The sequence below is a fragment of the Eufriesea mexicana genome, unplaced genomic scaffold (assembly GCF_001483705.2).
Source record: "Eufriesea mexicana isolate 0111107269 unplaced genomic scaffold, ASM148370v2 scaffold4183, whole genome shotgun sequence".
Taxonomy (NCBI): Eukaryota; Metazoa; Arthropoda; class Insecta; order Hymenoptera; family Apidae; genus Eufriesea; species Eufriesea mexicana.
In genome coordinates, this window is record NW_016912167.1 from 4902 (window position 1) to 23256 (window position 18355).

Sequence of the window (18355 nt, forward strand, 5' to 3'; positions counted from 1 at the left end):
CTTATGCACTCTATTGTCGCCGCTATGGTGGCATTGTAAGATAGCCCGTCACTCCTTTGCCACTGCTGGGGCACTAGAATTCCGCTGGATTTATATCAAATATTGTTAGATAAAATTCTCGAAACACAGGGTTACCGTGTGTTTACTGATAGATATTATACCAGTATACCTTTGGCAGAAGAACTGATGAAAATGAAATGCAACTTGACTGGTAAATATTGTATTATAAAAGCTAACGGGAAAGGTAAAATGACTCGGAGTGTAAAGGGTTAATGTGAGGAAACACGAATACTTATTCTACTGTAAGTCGGTAACGTCCTCTGTTCATTTATCGACTAGGGATGTATGCAAGTATGAGTGTGTGTGCGTGAGGATGAGCGTGAACGCGAAGTGCGAGCTGTTATGGTTTAAGTTCTCAATAGCATTAATAGAACAAACATCGTGTGTACCGAATATCAAGTAAAACTGTTGTGGTTAATAAATAAAACCTATCTAAAATCCTATCAGTTAAACCTAATACCTTCTGTGTCAATCCGGTTCTCTACAGTACCTTGTTCTTGTTTGCCTTAGGATCGATGCTGACGTGCGATTTTTCCCATTGCGATTTCGTGTGCGATACAGTTTTTCACCATTTCCACTGACTACTATTCCTTTGCGTTATAACCCCTTTAACACAGAGCATACAGCCCTACCAAGGGTCTACGCGAATGCTAGACCTAGTGGCACGCGGCATATGACAACACGCGATATCAAGATAACTCTTACAGTCCGCTTACTATTCGATGTCAAGCACAATCTTCTCAAAGAGCCGTCCGTCACTAATCGTCGTCGAGCAAGAACAACCTAGTGACGATATACATCCTTCATCATTTCTTTCAACATCGACTCTAGTGCGACGACAGCCCACATGAGTCGCCAATAGAACTCCAAAGTCCAAGATGCAACCCTGTGACGGCAGCTAACACGAAGACTATGATCGATAACCAAAGCTCCAAACTCCGAAATACAATCCCTTCCAAACCACCTAGCATACGATAGCAAGAATATGTATATATATCCCAAAACCTAAATAAAGTTAGTTTTGCTCCAACTCTATATACGTTCAATTCTCTTACGTTACACCTACTCTACGGATAGTATCTCGTACAGAGGCCTAGTGCATTCATCATCGCTGCAAGTTAGTCCTGCGACACTAGCGTCAAACGACACCTAATGTCGGATACTCGAGGTATTTCTTAAAGAATGAAAATTAATCGTGTCATCAATCGTGACAATGATAGAGGGGAAAAACCAAAAGATGAGAAGATTGAGAGATTCAATCGAGTTTGCACGAGCAGATTGTTTGGTCCATTATTGCGTCCCACGTGAAAGAAATTGTATCGTGAGAAGTTGCAAATGTTGTTTTGTGCCAAACTACAGCAGTTGAGAATACGCGAGTTGCATTACCATAGCAGATTATACACGCAACAGTCTTCATTTTCACGTAACAGAGCTTCAAGCAGATGAAATCAGCGACTGAATTTTCAGTGGTTTCTTCGTTTCCTTATATCTAATTGGGCAATAGTACAAGATACGACAAAATATTTTGGTGAAGATCCGTGATCTATGGTAATGTCGGTATTTATTTAGGTAACTAGTAATTGGAATAATTAGATGGAGAAAGGAACGAAGATCATTACTCAGAGGATTAGTTTAGATTAATGAGTCTGTCTGTAAACGTCCAAAAGATTACTTGCATCTATGAATTAAAGAAGGTATTAGGTATGTTGTGCACTGTTCGAAGTTAAATAATTTATCACCAGGTATACGATATCTAATGATTTCTTAACACTTTTTATACAAAAAATGCCTAATTTTTAATACTCTATCACTAGATTAGTATATTTAGAAAAGGTATTGAAAGTTTGAAGGTTTATTTGGCTTCTTTAGAAAAATTTCTCTTCCATTAACAATTGCTCTATGTTGAATTCTCTAAATTTGTAGAAATCTCTAAATATGCTCTAAATATTCTCTAAAATATGCTCTACGTATTTATAACCTTTCATTAAAATCACAAATTTTTTAGTCAGATGAATTTCATTGTAATATAGTATGCTAATTTATTTGATAGGTTAAATGATCAGTTGTGGTGAATAAGACAGGTTATATATTCTGACAGTAATAATGAAAGTTGCCTAAGTCGTATACATATGTTTCGTTTCGAGATATTAAAAGTTTCGTATTTTAAATACATTGAAAATTAACAAAATTAATTACGATAAAGCTATAAATTCGACCTAGCGGTTCAATTATTGCCTCTTTTTCTAAAAATGACATTATTTCGTTGTAATGTAAACGAATGCAACCCAAAATAAATATATCAAAATAAATGCAACCCATATATACAATAATGCAGTACATAATTTCGATTATTAATTACCTATAATTAATATTATTGACACTATTAATTATAGCTATTAATAGTATCCATTAATATTATTTATAGTATATAATATTTACCATAATATTTTATATTATAATAAATTACGTGTCTATACCACATAACTTATGTGTATCGTATATAATTTCTGTGATATAGACACGTAATTTATAATAATACAAAATATTATACTAAATATTGTATACTAGTATTTTAATCAAACATGAATATATATTCCAGATTGTTATTTTATAGAAAAATAGTGTTTATATAATTAGTCCGTTACTGTATTATTTGAATAAATTGTCTCCTATTTAATTTGAATTAGAAAGTATTTAACAATTCGTATTTCATGATAACCTTAATTTTCCTGATTGACGTCACGATAATTTTAGGAAATAATCAAATTACGACAAATATATAACATAATTTGTTCACTGTTACTTTTGTCCTTAATAATTCCAAATTTCATTTCACTACGGCACATATATTCAACAAATAAACACACTCGCGTCGTAAAAGAAAAATGAGATAGAGGTTATGTATAAACTAACGTAAAGCACTATGAATATGATACACTCGTACGTTGGTAACTTTTATCACCTTGTATATTGATATTATAAAACCACACTAAATTCTGTACTCAAAAGATTCTGATTCTTACATATTTTAATAAACCGCAGAAAATTTATTATTACCTACACTATTTTTCAGGGCGTTGTTAAATCTCTTCACCGCTCCCCATAATGTGTTTTGTATTCATAGTCTGAGCGAAAATTGCTCCTAGAGCACAATAAAGGTTATACGGGCCATAAAGTAAGTTCAGCCTACCTTGCCGATGTTTATTTAAGCACTGGAGAGCCTTTGAATTTTCCCTCATTCCTGCCCTTTCTTCTTTGCCTCCTCGTTATTATTCCACCCTGTTCTTTCGCTTTTCTCCGATTTTCATTTCACTCAGCGCAGTTTAGAACCAAATCATGCCACCGCTAAATGAACTTACCGACCGAGCGAGTGTAACTGGTAAATAGTTTGCACGCGCAGCAACGAGGACTCCTGTTGTAACTCCGATCGACACTGCCATCTGCAGGGAATTTTTGGAAGTTCAAATCGAAATGTATGAAAACCAATGTTTACAATGTCAAAATATAGTTTCGGCGTCCTGGTTTGAATGAAACAGACGAATATCGCAAATTGGTAAAATGGAGGAACTCGTTGATTAAAATTATTAGTGAAATATACACATTATTGGAATTTGATAAATTTTTAACTTTTTATTATTGACTATTCACTTCTGTATTATGTTACGTTCGCGGATTATACCATTGTTACAAAATGAGTCTTCAGTATTTAAACCCGTGTTATCGTCCACTTTTCACACATCACAAATTATTTATAAAAAGTGTAAAAGGGAACAGGAAAGAACTTGTGAACCATTGTCCGTAGCTGTTGTAAGTATATTTGAATGTTATATACATATTTAGAAAATATGAAAAGGTTTCTTTTATTTAATCTGTGGTTTATTACTTTTACTTTATGTAACCAATTGCATGGGTAAGGTTTCAATCTAATAATATTTGTATAGGAGAAAATTTGTTAAATATTATTTTTAATCTAATTGAATTAATTAAATTTCATTTATAATGTTTAATGCTGTATTAGTAAACTTAATGCACTACTTTGCACTCAAATTAGTCATTCTTATAAATGGTGTTTTAAAATCAAAAATGTTTGGCTGAATGCTAAATAAATTCAATACTATTGTTCATTAATCAGTAGAAAATATTTACATGGAAATAATTGAAATTAGAATAAGAATTGTCAACGATTTTTATATTATTTGTTACTTTAACATTTATATTTTATAAAGAACGGAAAATATTTGAAAAATATTCTAATAAAGTAAACTATATGTTAAAAATAAAAAACTTGTAAATATTTAACTATCTTAATATTAAATATTAATTTTATTATTTTATTATTTCACTGTATTTTTTTAAATTTATTATCATTAAATTTATACATTTATATTAATAAATGACTGAAACTCACACCCTGAGTAATTTATTTATAAAAATATAAAAATATATATCTGACTCAAATGTCGTATAAATTGGGATTCTTCTTTCTCCCATAAATGCATATTTATATATTTTAATAGAAAGTAAAGATTAAATATACTTATATGCCGTTACATGCTGTTCATTTTCACGCATGACAAATTAAACGTGCTCAATGCTAATTAAAAATGAAATATGGTCATAATTTAACAGATAATCTTTTGAAATGATGAAGTACTAAATCGTTTTTTCCATTTCTATAATTCATTTCCTGGTAGGGAGCACTTTCTACTTTAAAGTACATTTTGTTGGTTAATCTGGAATATTGAGTGACCGAATCATAAATATTAGATAGTTGCAATGCAGGAAGCGATAAATCGATCTACGGTTTAAAATATACGATTGAAGTTTGGATCAAGGGAAATATATCTTATTATTCGACATAAATTGGAAAAAGAAATTCCTTGCCTTAAGTTACATATGAAACAGTGTAACATAATATTTGATTATAGTATGCATTCAAAATTAAATTAAATATAGTATGATCATAATAATGTTTGATTGTCGGCCTGGTAGATTATAAATGACTGTAATAAATTTAATGCACTTCATACATAGTCATATAATTGAATTAAAATCACGATACTATAGACTAACAATAATTATACTATATTTCCCGAATATAAAGGATTATTTAATTTTATAAAAATTGTTTATTGCACAAAGGCTAGGAATATAATTAAAATAAAATTATATAACCATAAATTACTAATAATTCTTACTATAATAATTTATAAAATATTCAAACTCATTTGATTCCATAAAAATTGTTCATTACATGAGCACATGGAATGTAATTAAAGTAAAACTAAAAATTAATAATATTCATTTCATACTTATAAAATATTTAAAAATTTTTATTACATAGGTATATGAAATATATCTAATTAAACTGAAATCTTAAAATTCATAATTATAAGATATTAAAAAGTTTCTAATGACATTATAAAATGGCTATTACATAAACGCATGAAACATACTTAACTTAAAGCGATAAAATCTCGAATTAACAATAATCATTATAAATTTACAAAAATATTAAAGAATTTGTCACGTTCCAACAATTTTTCATTGCATAAGCGACATAATCGAATAAACACCGTAAAGCCATAAATTAACAATAATCATTCAACGTTTATAAAATTTGAAGAAAGTTACGATATTGTAAAAATTTTCCATCGCATAAGCTGATGAGATATATTTAAATCGATAATTATTCTACAATTATATTTATATTAAAATCCGTCCAATATAGCAAAAATTTCTCATCGCATGAACGTACGAAACCTAATTAAAATCACAGAGTTATAAATTAAACGTAATCATTCTATATTTGTAAAGTACTAAAAAACTTGTGACATCACAGAAATCCATATTTCATTGCATAAGCGTATGAAAGTTGTACTGGAGAATTTCTCTCGCAGGAAATGACTCGTGTTATTGCATTTAACTCATCTGTTTGAAATATTTTCACTGCAGATTTTGTGCGGATGCGGTTACCTCGACGGTACTGAGATTTCGGAAGCCATTTCAGCGACGATACACATCTGCCAGAAGGATATGAGGCCGCGGTTTTACGCGCCGGATATAGACATTTGCAAAACTATCGATCATTTGGCTAAGCAGCCAGACTCGAGCTGTCCATCTAGGAACGCTCTGGTCGAGGCAGCCAGATTGGCTAGATCATCTATAAAGCCGTTATGCGAGTGCGAAGCTTGCTCGCACGCGGCGCTAGTAATCCCTGGAGGATTTGGGGCGGCCAAGACGTTGTTAGTATTCGTGTAAATCCACTGAAGCTCGTTGGTATCTGTAATATTAGTATAAGTATTGAAATACAGTGTAGAGAATAGTACAGATTTGATATTAGATGTTATATGAGCCGTTCACTGCACAAATTGATTAACTCTACTTTTTGAAAAATCTTAAATTTAAGAGTCAAAGTATAATACTTGGTATAGTCATAACTTTTTATATTTAAGATTTTTCAAAAAGTGGAGTTAATCAATTTGTGCAGTGAACGGCTCATACTACAGTACAAAGTTCGATACAGATTTATGTAGATGTCACAGTAGCAGTATACACGTTGATACAGATCATTTTAAATATTATAGTACAGTAGAGGAAATGGTACGGCTATTACAGAATAATATATTGATTTTTATAAGTTAATGTGGATATGTATTACAGTACAGTTTGAAAACTGGTACACATAGATATAATATATTATGGATATGAGTATAATTTAAAAGTCAATATAAATTTTATACAATAGAATAGTACAGGAAATGATATAGGTATTACAGAATGATATACAGATTTTTATAAATTGATGTAGATAAATTTTATAGTATATTATGGAAATTAGTATAAATATAGTATATTCTGGAAATTAGTATAAAAAAAAAATATAGATTCTACAGAATTAGTATATAGTATATTATGGAAATTAGTATAGCAAAAATAGTATAGGTTCTACAGAATATTATAGTGGTTTTTATAAATAATATAGGGCATTACAGTGCAGTATTGCGATTAGTATAAATTCATTTACAAATAACGTTTATTTGATATATATAAGATTGAAATTAAAATTGAATACATTTGTTAGAAAAGATCAATAAAACAGAATTAGGACAATAAAAAACATGAATATAGGAAATTAGTATAACATCAAAGAATATGGAATAAAACACTGACTGTATCTACTATACCACAAATTTTTTACATCTTTTATTTAATTTAATTTATTCTCAATTACTTAATGTACTTCAATTTATTTAATACGTAATTAAATTAATTTCATTCGGATGCCAAATTCATTCAATTTAATACCTACAACTTTCATGTAACTAGAAAAATAAGCTTCACGTTAAAACAAAAATTCAAGAGTATTATAGAATTGCTATGATTACATTATTGCATACAGGGATATAGTTTTCGAGAATATTATATTATCGAATAAACCGTCGATTATTGATACAAGATCACATTTGTCGTTCATGCAAATCGTCTGTATCTTTTCGCAGTCATGTCACCATACTTATTCATTGCGAATCGTTCATTAACGTTCATTACTCGTGTTTTTGACAAATATAGGTATACCAGCAAAATTACACGTTATGATATTTAATAGAAACTGATTTGTTCTTTCTTTCTTTGATAGTGACATAAATAACTATAACGAATCTTGTAATATTGGCAAATAACATGGTGCTGGCGTAAAATTACTATGATCTGAAATAATTCGCATAATTGTTCCAGCAATTATCCTGCTTACAAGTTTATCATCCACTTCCAAATATAAATGCTATAAAATAAATGTTCATAGTACTTTGACCTTGCTTTAAATGCGATCAGAACCTGCTTCTTTATTATAAACGTATTATAATACATATACATATACATATACAAGGGTACTTGGAAGAATTCATAATGCTATACTGACCTAAAATTGGATGATAATGATACAATACGTGCTTTGATAAAATAAACTTTTATTTATTGCTCTGTTTGCTTGCTGGCACGATGAAAAATAATTTTATACCTTTGTGGAATAAAGAAATATACCGTCTCAAGTATAATTAGGATAATATAACCTGTATTAACAAAATTTTTAAATCTTCTCAGACATATAAATAAAGTAGTTAAATATCGAACTACTGCCATAATTTCTTATAAAAAGATTTACAAAATGTTTCATTTACATACAAGCATATTGTGTACTAGTGGTTATAAAGTGGTTATGTATGGTGTAAGGCACATAAGTTCCGTTTCGAAATATAGAAAATTTTAAGTACATTATAAATTAAAAAAGTAATTGCGTCGAAGCTACAAACTCAATGCAACGATTAAATTTTTATTTATTTTGTCAAAAATAATTTTATTTCGTTATTATATAAACGAATGTAATTCAAAATAAGTGATAAAATAATTTCATCCGGTTTTTTGATTTACAATTAGATCACTTTCATAATTAATGACACGTATTACGTGTATTTATAACACAGCTGTGCAAAAAAATATATGCATAAGTATAAATTTTAATAAATTTTTTCACTTTTCTCACGTTCTACTATACAAGAAAGAAGACCAAAAGCATTATGTTACTTCAATTAAAAACTATTAATTGAACTTTCCATTTAATTAAGTTTTCTCTCATCATGAAAAGGTGATAAACACAAAATCGGAAAATAAACTTTCTTTCTGCATGATATCATGCAGAAGGAAAGCAATAAGTTAATTTTCAATCGAAATTTTAATTAAAAGTTTCAATTCCGAATTTCAATGTGCATAAATACAAAGAAGTAATACATATAATAATAATAAAAATGATTACGTAATTTTTTATTTTGTTTAAAAAATGATTCGTGTTTTTAATATTATATATTCAACTTTTCCAATTTTTCAACAATTTATTTCAATTCGTCATTGAAAGAATATTGATGTTCAAAATTATTCATATGAATATTAATAAAATAGATATGATAAATATTGGATTAATTATGATTATACATGCTACACATAAGAAATGTCAATCGAAAATTTTGAAATATATGTGTAATTTTTTATATAGTCTACTAACGTATACTTACCTCGTTTACTCTATTTCTTGAAGGAGCAATTTTGCGGAAAAGGGGGCTAATTGCACGGTACTTCCTGATTTAGAGAAACTTATCGAAGACTTTTACTGTGAGAAAAAACCAATAGCCTCCATGTGCATTGCGAGTGTGCTTATAGCGAAAGTTTTTAAAGGTGTCAAAATTACACTTGGCAAAGACGGTGAGTTATCAAAGACGTTTATGTTTTCAATTTTTCACCAATTTCTCTCATTTCTTTGTGATCGTATTTCAATGACTAACTAGCTACATATTATTACTCGTCATTGCATCAATTTTAAGTTTACAGCAAATGTACACATACTGTCAGTAATTAAGAAACAAATGAATGATTCGTGAATTTTTGCTTATTTCTAAATATTTTTGAATATTTTTAAATATTTATTTTTAAACATGTATGCAGATTACAATTTTTTAATTTTAAGTCTTAATACAAAAGTAATCGGTTCTTTCATCATCCTATTTTAATTTTAATATACGAAACTCAATAAATGAAAAATATACAAAAATTCGCAAATTATTTTATTTCTTAACCTTTCCAGTAACCTCTCCAATAACCATAAATCTCTACGTCTTCGACTTTATTATATTCCGAATATAAATTTGAAAACTTTGATCATTTTTATTCGAAATTTTAGCTAAGATTGTTACATCAAACTGCACCGAGCTATGCAAAATTATAATTTATTTCGCTGTGTATAATTTTATACTTAGCACCAGCGACAGACTGGCCGCATGCAGAGGCGATCAAAAAGGCCAAAGACATGGGAGCCAAGGTAGAACTGAAGAACGTGAAAGGAGTAACGAAATGTAAGAAGTACAATGTTCTTAGTACACCAGCCTGGATGTACAAAGCTGGATCCTATTCAGATATTCATATTGGCATAGGAAAATTAATCACTGCCTTGAAGAAAAGCATCAATTAATAACTATGTCTAATCCTTTTGATATCATCCTCCTTTTATTTTCCGATGCAGAAGTCTCAAATGAGTGATAAATATCGTGACTATCGTAAAGTTCTATTTCGTATCTCTTTTCCATGTGCAACACTCGCCTGACAGTGTAAATATTTGTCGATTTCTCGAAATATAGTGATTATCAAGTGCATTAATTTCTGAACTAATTATTATCAATTTAATTTAATCATTTGTTATTATCATAATATTCTTATTACTGATAATATAATTTATTTTACTCGGCTATTATTATTACTATTATTATTATTCTATTTAATCAAATTTAATCGTTCTTTATTATATTATTTTCATTATTATCAACGTAATTTATTTTAGTCCTTTCTTATTATTATTTTTCTTACAAATTTAATTCAACCATTCGTTATTATTAATATCAATATTAAATATTACTAATATTATTGTTATTATTTCTAATATAATTTAACCTAGGCTCTACGACATACATTGTAATTCACTCACCTTAGATACTAGGCATCTGCGTATTAATCACAGGAAATGATCGTAGCAGGTTTTCACATGCACGTGAGTTATGAAAAATATATTTTATTTCGACATCTCATCGTGTCCCTTACGACAAAGCAAACGCCACGAGACACATTGGTCCGAGATCGTGGGTCTAATCGCTATGCCTACACTTAAAATAATCAACAACAAGTGTGATAACAATACGGCGAAATCTACAGCGAAGAATTCCCGAGAGGGCTGTCCTCTTCGTGATCCCGTCCAGGTTACGAAGCACAGGGTGAACCTTCGCCGTGATCTTCGTCGGGGATCAGATCAGATCCGAAGCTAGCAGACCGAGAGCTACCGTGACCGACCGAGATCGCACGTTTCCCTCGGTCGAAGTTGAAAACACGCGTGAAAGGGTGCTGTTGAAGAGAAGTCGCTTACGTGTCTAGATCCAAACACAAACTGGATGGTTTCATGAGAAAAATATTAGTTTAATTTATGACAAGGAATGAACAATTCTACGCCAAGCCGATAATTAACAGGTGAACAGTCTTTGTGAATTTAATAGATGCAGCCTGACGGCCTGCACGGTTAACGAAGAAGACAGAAGAAGGAGATACTTATCTATAATCGATCTTACTCGTTTAGAATACTACATAGCTAGACGCGGAAACGTGGTCCACGAGCAAATACATATATAGGTAATATCCATGGAATGACAGGCGCAAGTGTTAGTCCGGTTCCGCTTTAGCTAAAACACTAAAGAAAACGCGAGGGCAGAGCAGTGGAATTTATTTACAAAAGACAGACGCAAATCAACGCCCTGCAAATTTTCACTCCGTGTCCCATGATAACGCGCATAGCGAATTTTCTCTTTTCACGCTCGCTATGATCACGCGTGATCGCGTGCACCAACCGTGGGGCCCATGAACGGAGATTAACGTTAGCGTGTTACGAGTTACTCGCACAGGACCGAGGCTTACTCGAGCGTGACGAAAGTGCACGCGCAAGTGCATTCAATCAATTTAAAATGTGTCCGTGAATTGCCTGTAAACGAGTTTCGCGCGATCCACTGGCAGGCCTGGATGGCCACTAATACTCGCAAAAATTGTGAAACTAATCGATCGACGATTCGAACGATCTTGCATCTTCTCGTATCTTCCATTTCGACGTTTAATCGAGTTGAACAGATGCTACTTCTCAACTATGATCCACAGTAGTGCCTCGAGTGTAGATACACACTCGTGCATGAAAGTATTCGAACCTTAAGTGTGTTGATTTCGAAGAGAGATATGTATGTGTTAAACTGAAATATTTGATATAATGAATTATATAATAAGACAAAGTTGTCAAGAGTATATCAGTAAAATAAGAAAATAATTCGACTACATGTTAGAATTTATGATATATTCATTACAAAGGTCTTCCATTAGTACAAGAATTACCGACCATTAAGAGGTAAGTGAACATAGTAGGTATAGATAATGGTAATTTGAATGGTACGATGAAGATAATTAAATATATTAATTATAATTTTACCTCAATATGAGTCAACGTTAATTTTTCTAAAAACAGGTATATGTTTTTAATAATCGCAAAAAGGAAAATTCTGAGACTAGTCATTTTGATTGGATTGGTAGTGCTAGTATTAATAAATTAAAGTATTGCATAAACAATATTATATAATAGTGTAATGTTAGTTGAAAACAATATTAATTCAGAAATAAGTTTTAATAATTTAAATTCATCTTTTGTTGCTTACGATAACCTTAAGACGATTTTACACAGAACTCACTAGCGCCACCACGACGCGTAACTATAGATGTACTGTAATTGTCATATAAATCGTTGAATTACTTTCTAATTTTACTGATATTATTTTAGGAATTATTTCTTATTGCGTGTAGCATACTATTTAAACGTGTCAGTTTTAACATATGTAGATATTTCAGCTGTTGAATCTACAAATCTAAATGTTTGAATGCTTCCTTATACGAATGTATTTATTTTTCCTCAATGAAGAGTCGTCGCCATCATTTCCTAGAACTGCCTCAATTGAATGTATATATTGGTATGTTCTAATGCCTGACCTATCGCAAAACGCGTCATGGAAACAACGGTCAAATGTATTTCCCTCTTTATCTTGGATCATTGTTCTCAATACTCCTCGCGAAGGAGCAAGCGAACCAAAACAATAACACTGGCAATTCTCGGAATATTTAGTCGTCTAGTAGACGTGACGTGAACTGTGTCTAATGCAGAGGCACTACTGTATACACTAGGCATTGCTTGCAAGGTGACTTGTGAGACGGTATAGAAGAAAAATAGTCTGCTCATGGGACTTAATTTTGTTTGAGGATACCATGGCTTTGACATCTGTCAAATCAAATTATCACGCAAATGATAACTTAAATTTTTATAAATTCAAACTAAAATGGAACAGTTAAATAAAAATTTCGAGTTTAGCTCCATTTGACAAACAGTGACGGTACACATGGATCTTAGAAGAACTAGGAGAAATTGAAGCGAAATGAAAGTGGAATTAAAATTAATAACGTGGAATAGAGAATATTTAATTGGATATCTAACAATTTGCACTTGGAAAACGTTCTAAATGATATAGTATTGGTACTATATATTTTACACTTGGATAATTTTGTCCTATACAATCAGCACTCTTTTGGTGTCCTCCTGGAGGAGACAGTGGACGGTATAGAACTCAAACTTTACACTTGATCATGGTAGATTTAAGGCTGACAAATAACTATCAAAGTATAACAAATCCAACCTGCATATCTTCTCCAGATCATCCTCCAAGCAGTGCATAGTGTCATCGACAGCCTAGATTCTCGAATTTGGGTTAATCATTAAACGAAAACTTGATCCCTAAAACCGTTTTTCTCGTCGAACGATTAATTATTCAATGAAAAATAGAAACAGTCTAATTCCTAGGTATTCACTTGACAGCATTTTGGTACCGACTTGGGAAATTTTCAAGCAATTTTCAAGTAAGCTCCGTGTCCCTAGAGTATCATTAACGGCCCGGTTCGACGGTAACTCGTACTCCAACGCTTACAGCTTTCTCGGAACCCCTGAAACGGTGAATTACGAAGCGAAATGATATGCGAGTAACAGCTCATTTCTCGTAAACAATTTAAATAATTGGGCGAGATGCCTGGCTTCCACGCGATCGGTACAATTGCAACGAAGATTGAAAAGTACGCCAAGGCAGAACGCATTTACGCTGATGCTAATGATCGCGAAGTACGAAGCGGAACGCACTTGTGTAGAAATTAACGTCAATACGGACGTTCATATTAATGAAATCCAGTCTCTGAACGCGTGAAATTTACCATAGAATTCAGACAGGCCGGTAGTTGCTTCTCGGGCGTTCAGAGAAACGAGCGAGGGTCCCTTAGATCATAGTTCCTTTCATTTTCAGCACTCTACTCCACCGATAAGTAGGATGTGACGACACTTTTCAGACTTTGGTTCTGATCTCGTGGCCAGATTTCGCGTTTGGGAGAAAATCCCGAGGTTCGCGTCCGCGCTACCATACAATTCCGGTCCCCGGTGTACGTTCAACTGAGAGCCAGCAAAGGCTCGACTGTCATGCGGGATCTCCTGGCTTTGTCTTCCTCGTTCTGCTTCATCTTCATCAGCTTCCTCTTCCCTTTGCTCTGCTTCTTCCTCGGCTCCTCTGTCGTCATCGCTACCTCGGAGCTCGTTTGTCCCTCCTCCTCTAGCATCCTCAGAGTCTCTATGATGTTTCTGGGCTCCGTGATGCGTCCAGTGGTGCTGCCGTTCTTGTTCGCGTAAACCACAGACAGGTGAGAGAAACTGGACTTAGGTGGAGCCGTGATGTCAGCGAAATCCCGGAAATTCGCGAAGAAATCGCCGCCGCGGACAGGCTGCGGTTTGGGATTCCTGAAGTAATTTGTGCGGCCACGATTATTGCCGTGATAGTAGGGATTGTACAGGCTATCGTCCATGGTGTACTCGTCGGTTTCCTTGTCCTCTGGGTAGTAAGTGCCACCTCGGATCACGCCGAAGTTCCCAGATCCCAGAAGCGGATGATGAACGTCCTTCGCGGTAGCGGCAGCTGTTTGATAGCCACTGCTGCGGTCGCGTTGGAAGTATCCCAGGAATCTGTTGGGTCTGTACCTCTGCTGTTCCATGAAAGGAGCCCTGTGGTTCGCGAACAGCTCGGCGAACGACGGGAAGAAGTTTTGACTATCGGTTTCCAGGCTCTTGTCTTCCGTATCAGGCGCATCCGTTTGATCAGCTTCTTTGGTATTTTCCGCTTCCTGGTCTTTGGACTTGGTCCTCTCAGTGGTACTGTTTGCTACCTCTTCTGTTGTCACCGTTACCCCAGGTGGAGCTTCTTCCGTCACGTTTTTGTAACCTTCGGTTTCCTTCTCGTCACCTTCTTCTATCGTTTCTTCTCTGTCTGGTTGCTCGGTTTCGGTACTCTCTGGTTCCATGAACATGTCCGAGTCGTCACCGTCTTCGTACTCCTCGCCTACTTCAGAAGCGGACGCCATGGAGTCCTGAAACATCGAAAGGAAAATTGCCGATGTTAACTGATTGTGAGAATAAAGATGGCTCGTTGGTGAAAACGTTATATTCGTAGATTTTGCAAACTCCATTCGCTGGAGTATAATTTTCAATCCGTCAACTTTCATTTCTTGAAATATATACCTCTGTCAAATGCGACGGTAAAACGAATATATTTTGATAAAAAAAAAACTTGTTTTCCAACGATGTTCACATGCTGATTGAATTTATGACACGCTTAAGTGAAAGGATAATGCCAATAAAAGCCTTTAAGATTTATTCCTGATTGATCAGGAAGCTGCTTTAAACATTATGAAATTATTAAACACAGTCAAACTACCTCGGTTGCTCGGTGTTAACAAAGGTAGGAGGACTTTGCATAGATTGCCACAAATTTCATTGCATTTCCTTTTAGGAAGCAATTACAAAATTATTAAATTGCCATCAGTCGTGGATACTTTGAAGTTTCGCTGAGAACCCTGCGAACGATGTCTCAATCCTATCACGTAATTCAGTATACAAATTACTTTCGGTATATTTTCTCCTTCAGGAAAGTTCAAAACACCGTTAACCAGCACCAACCACAGCGATCACGCTTTAAATTCAAATCAGAAGCGAGAGCCCGATAAAAACGCGGGGAGTAATTTGCAAACGCATCCATTGACACAGTCCAGCTCTTCGCAATAAAGGATCGAGCTTTAAAATACCACTGTATCGATTAAAACGTGAGAGAAGTTTTGCTACCGGAGAAGTATTGGAAAGTCAGTCGTAAAATTCCGAAATATTGGTTAAAGGCAAATGCAGCCAATTTCCATCGCACTTGGCAGAGTATAGGCAAAGGATCTAGCCGAAGCAAGAGGGTACATTGATAGCGAATGTTTCGTGGACGAACTCTGGGTGCGAGGTATGCAAAGATGACGTGTGCTGAAGTTCCTTTCGCGGGGCTCATTGACCGATCGCATAAAAGGCGAGGGTCTATCTGCTAGGACAACACCACCGTGTCTTCGCCTTGACATTTAAGCCATCTTCGTGCCGACGACCGGCTGCGAAACTAGTCGGTATCGAGCATATGACGTGGATGCCAGCTGCGCCTAGGTCTAAGCCGTTCGATAATACGACTATAGTGCACCGAAGGAGGAACGCGCACGTGCGGACGCCGACAGCGCTGCACGCGTCTAAGTTAATGCGGACGATGGTCGTGGAAGTCAGTTGCGCCACCTTGGTGACACGCCTAAGCATTGTTGCCGATATGCCAGGTCAAACTCTGCGAGTCGGTTTAATTGTATCTGCTCGCTTTGTATTCCTACGAATTTTTCTGTCGCGTTTCTGTGCCTATGCTTTTGAGGCTGGTTAATTGTGAGAGTAAGAAGCCAGACCTACTGGACGATTATCGGCTATTTACATTAAGGAGAGGGAAGGTATGCGTTTGACGATTGTATGGTAATTCGACACGATGTACATGTGTAACGATGTAAGAACGAGTGGCCGCCGGAGGTTGAACCGTGGTAAGTGTAAAGCTGTCTATGCATTTATTAGAGGGATTAAGATTTTACGACTGTCGCTGGATTCGATTGTTCCATATTTGGGAATTTTATTTCTCGCTGGTGATATTGCAGTCGTTTTGTATTTTTTCTGTTTCTTTTTTTCTGTTTTTGTTTAATGCCGGTGTCTGGTTTGAGATAGTTACGAGAAGGTGGTAATTTAGGGATTGTTCAGAGATTTATAGCTTCGTCTGTTAGAGTGGGTATGCGAGGATAGTAAGAACGATTGAACGATTGATAGGAAGTATGAAAGGCTATGCATATGTCAGGAGGCCTGGTGAGATTAAGATTTTATACCTTGCTTCGGCTTTGCTTGTCTCATTCATAAAAACTTTATGTCTGGGTAGCACGTAATACTTAATTCCATTCTTCCACTTAGTTTTCTTTTCTTCTATTTAATGTAGGTAAATCTGAAGATAATAAAATCTAGAGTACTTGTCTCATTCGTCCACTGTTTTTATTATTTTCATTTTATTTAATATAAATAAAATTTCTGTTTTTATTATTTTATATATGCGAATTTTACAACTTGATAATGATAAAATATTAGTTTTGACTCTTTCATTATTCTTTTTCACTTATTTTTCTTATTTAATGCAAATAAAATTCCAATCTTGATTGCTTTAAGTACAGAAATCTTATGTCCTTATGATCATTTTATTTAATGTACATGCACAAAACTTCTTCTGGTTTTGATTTAATATAAATAACATAATTAAATTTAATATAAATAATATAAATAAATTTGATATAAATAATATAAATAAAATTTTAGTTTTGGTTGTTTTATATATGCAAATCTTACAACTTGGTAATGATAAAATATTAGTTTTGACTCTTTCATTATTCTTTTTCTCTTATTTTTCTTATTCAATGCAAATAAAATTCCAATATTGATTGTTTTAAATACAGAAATCTTATGTCTTTATGATCATTTTATTTAATTTACATGTGCAAAACTTCTTCTGATTTCGATTGTTTCGCATGTGAAACTTTTATATCTCGATAATGGTATAATATCCATTTTATTACTTTTTGTATTTAAAGTAGATTTAGACAATTTATAATAAAATAAGTAATTTACAGAATATTCGAAGATTTATAGCTTCGTGCATTAGGGTAGATAGTAAAACGATTATGTATACGTGGAGAAAATAAGAACGACTGAATAATGATAAATGTAAAATGATCTATGCATCTGTTAGAGTCTCGTGGGATTAAAATTTTATGCCTTTCATCGGCTTTGATTGTTTCATACAAGTGAATTTTACCGTTTGATTCAAGTATAGTATTCATTTATTTAATAACATAGATATCGGACTTGAATAATTTATGAAGAAGTAGATAAATTAAGAAGTATTTAGAGATATATAGCTAGTGTATTAGGTAAGAAGTGAAAAGATTGTATGTGAGTAGAGATAATAAGAATGATTGAATGATAGTAACTATAAAATGTGTATGTACTTCATTGTTAAGTGATCCCATGAAATTAAGACTTTACGTCTTCCTTTGATTTTTACGGAATGATACAGTATTCGCTTTATTATTATTTAAATTTAATATAGATATTGGATCTGATTTTTATATGATAAAGTAGATGATTTATGGATTATATATATGTAGGATACCATTTGCAAAAAAATCGCGAATCGACCATTGCCAATAAAAACAAATTATA

At 33.2% G+C, this 18355-nt stretch overlaps 2 protein-coding genes across 2 annotated transcripts in view; one reads left to right on the forward strand and one right to left on the reverse strand.

Annotated features, from left to right (window-relative positions):
- Nucleotides 1-6015: 6015 nt before the first annotated feature.
- On the forward strand, nucleotides 6016-10078 carry LOC108551460 (ES1 protein homolog, mitochondrial; the record flags this gene model as incomplete). Its single annotated transcript, XM_017905631.1, has 3 exons — nucleotides 6016-6305; nucleotides 9152-9315; nucleotides 9867-10078. Coding segments are annotated over 3 exons (666 nt in total), but the record flags the coding sequence as incomplete, so codon positions are not given.
- A 3547-nt stretch (nucleotides 10079-13625) lies between these two features.
- The window catches only part of LOC108551461 (uncharacterized), a 174157-nt gene continuing 169427 nt past the window's right edge, over nucleotides 13626-18355 (reverse strand). The window contains exon 3 of the mRNA XM_017905632.1: nucleotides 13626-15129. Coding sequence (XP_017761121.1) covers nucleotides 14161-15129 — 969 coding nt within the window. The 3' untranslated portion in view covers nucleotides 13626-14160. The remainder of the gene's footprint in view (nucleotides 15130-18355) is intronic.